At 38.9% G+C, this 2,340-nt stretch overlaps 1 protein-coding gene across 2 annotated transcripts in view; it reads left to right on the top strand.

Moving 5' to 3' along the window:
• Positions 1-2,340, top strand: part of c9orf72 (C9orf72-SMCR8 complex subunit) — a 19,255-nt gene that overhangs the window by 7,496 nt on the left and 9,419 nt on the right. For both annotated transcript variants that reach the window (XM_020608727.1, XM_020608728.1), the window contains exon 7: positions 1,755-1,990. In XM_020608727.1, the coding sequence (XP_020464383.1) occupies positions 1,755-1,990 (236 nt within the window). The remainder of the gene's footprint in view (positions 1-1,754; positions 1,991-2,340) is intronic.

The following is a 2,340-nucleotide window of genomic DNA, read 5'->3' as shown; positions in this document are numbered from 1 at the left end:
GTATTGTCAAGAGGAAAATGAGAAATGAGAAACAAAATAATGCAGATGAGCTGAAGGCCACTGTCAAAGAAACCTGGGCTTCCATACCACCTCAGCAGTGCCACAGACTGATCACCTCCATGCCACACCGAATTGGGGCAGTAATTAAAGCAAAAGGAGCCCCTACCAAGTATTGAGTACATATACAGTAAATGAACATACTTTCCAGAAGGCCAACAATTCACTAAAAATGTTAAGTTATAGGTCTTATGAGGTATTCTAATTTATTGAGATAGTGATTTGGTGGGTTTTTGTTAAATGTGAGCAAAATCATCACAATTAAAAGACCCAACGGCTTAAAGTACTTCAGTCTGTGTGTACTGAATTTATATAATACACAAGTTTCACTATTTGAGTTGAATTACTGAAATAAATGGACTTTTCCACGATATTCTAATTTATTGAGCTGCACCTGTAACTGGTTATGATAAGCATCAAGACCAAGTACTTTACAACAGCTCGGTTGTGCTGTTGTTAACGTTATGTCAGTGGAGAACAGTGTCTGTGCTGCAGCATTACTAAGAAAGAAAGCTGTCACTGAGCTGCTTGTTTGTTAAAGGTTCGCTACTCCGCTACCCTAACGTAATTCTGTTGATGGTCTATGAAGTACCATCCTCCACACTTGTCTATCAAAGTTTATTATCAAGTAATTAACACACAAGCAAATGAATTCCTTGATTGAAGATGAACTAACATTACAACCTTAGATATACAACAACATAACTCTAGTATGTTCGTGTCCACCTTTTTTGTTACGTCAAAATTATTACAAAAACCATTTTTTAGCATTCATGAATCAATTTAGAATCATGGAAGATATGAATCGAGATTCTAATGTGAAACAATTTTATTCTCTCATCCCTAGTTGCAATAAGATACTTTTATTACTACATTGCATAAGGTTCCCAGCTGGTTTAATACATGGAGCTTTTTGTGGCGTCATCTAACATTTTAATTTTAATCACCACAGCTGCCAAGTGCAAAATCAGATCAGTTGTTCATGTATTCTGCTGTTTAATTTAAACAGTTTTCTACAATTACTTGGGGTCAAGTATTGAAAATGTTTTAAAGATAAGAAAAGTTGAAGGTTTTAGAAAAATTGTCTTGTTCTTAACTGCTGCTTTGTCAGGCAGGAGGAATTACTAAAAGTAAAAAAAAATAATAAAAAAAAATGGAATGACAACGGCAAAAGATGGAGCTTAAAACTTGCAGAGCTTGTTCATTCAGTCACGATCAAGGAGTAACAATGGTGCACATTGGCCGTGCTGTGTAGATCCTGCTGGATCTTCTTATGGATTTCCACATAAAATGCACTGGGGAACAAAACAAACTGTCCCAGGGAGAAACAATAAAAAGGGCTTCTGGATGCTCATTGTCTATTAAAGCTTCTTAGCATGAGACAGACATAGGATGTTTTGGTAAGCTAATCCCTTTTTAATTGTATTTTTATATATAAATGTATCACGTTGCAATAAATAATTTGCTTTTTTGCAAATAAGCAGCTTTCTATTGTTTCCTCTAGTGTGCACTGTGTTGTCTGCTCTGCACTGGGACAGAATGTGATGGAGGAAACATTTTTCCTATACACAGTATAGAAAAATATAAACCACGTCATGCAAAAAAAAAAAGAAAAAAGTCATACCAGGTTGTATGATCACCCAGGGGTCATCAGGTTGTCACTACAGGTGTGTCCCCCCTATTTTTGTCATTCCCAGGACTCCACAGGCAGCTGTGTCTTGCCCTTCCGCCAGGTGCTCTACTCCCCGTACCCGACCACGCACATTGACGTGGACATAAACACAGTGAAGCAGATGCCGCCGTGTCATGAGCACACGTACAACCAGCGGCGCTACATGCGCTCTGAGCTAAGTATGCTCTGGAAGACAGACAGTGAGGAGGACATCCCACCAGATACAGTCATCCACACTGATGAATCCTTCACACCAGACCTGTAAGCACATATCTGTTATGTTTTACATGAAGGCTATATTTGTGTATTTTTTAATTTATTTAGAATCAGAATCAGCTTTAATTGCCAAGTATGTTGAGTAAACAAGGAATTTGTAAGGTGGGTTGCTCTTCCTGAAGTCCACTGTCATCTCCACTGTTTTGAGCATGTTCAGCTCCAGGTTGTTGTGGCTACACCACAGGACCAGCTGCTCAACCTCCCGTCTGTAGGCTGACTCGTCACTATCTCAGATGAGACCAATGACCAATATCATCAGCAAACTTTAGAAGCTTGACAGAGGGGTCCTTCGAGATGCAGTTGTTGGTGTAGAGTGAAAACAGCAGAGGGGAGAG

The sequence above is a fragment of the Monopterus albus genome, unplaced genomic scaffold (genome assembly GCF_001952655.1).
Source record: "Monopterus albus unplaced genomic scaffold, M_albus_1.0 scaffold94.1, whole genome shotgun sequence".
Classification (NCBI taxonomy): domain Eukaryota; kingdom Metazoa; phylum Chordata; class Actinopteri; order Synbranchiformes; family Synbranchidae; genus Monopterus; species Monopterus albus.
Note: the sequence above shows the minus strand (reverse complement) of the source record. Positions and strands in the feature narration are given on the sequence as shown.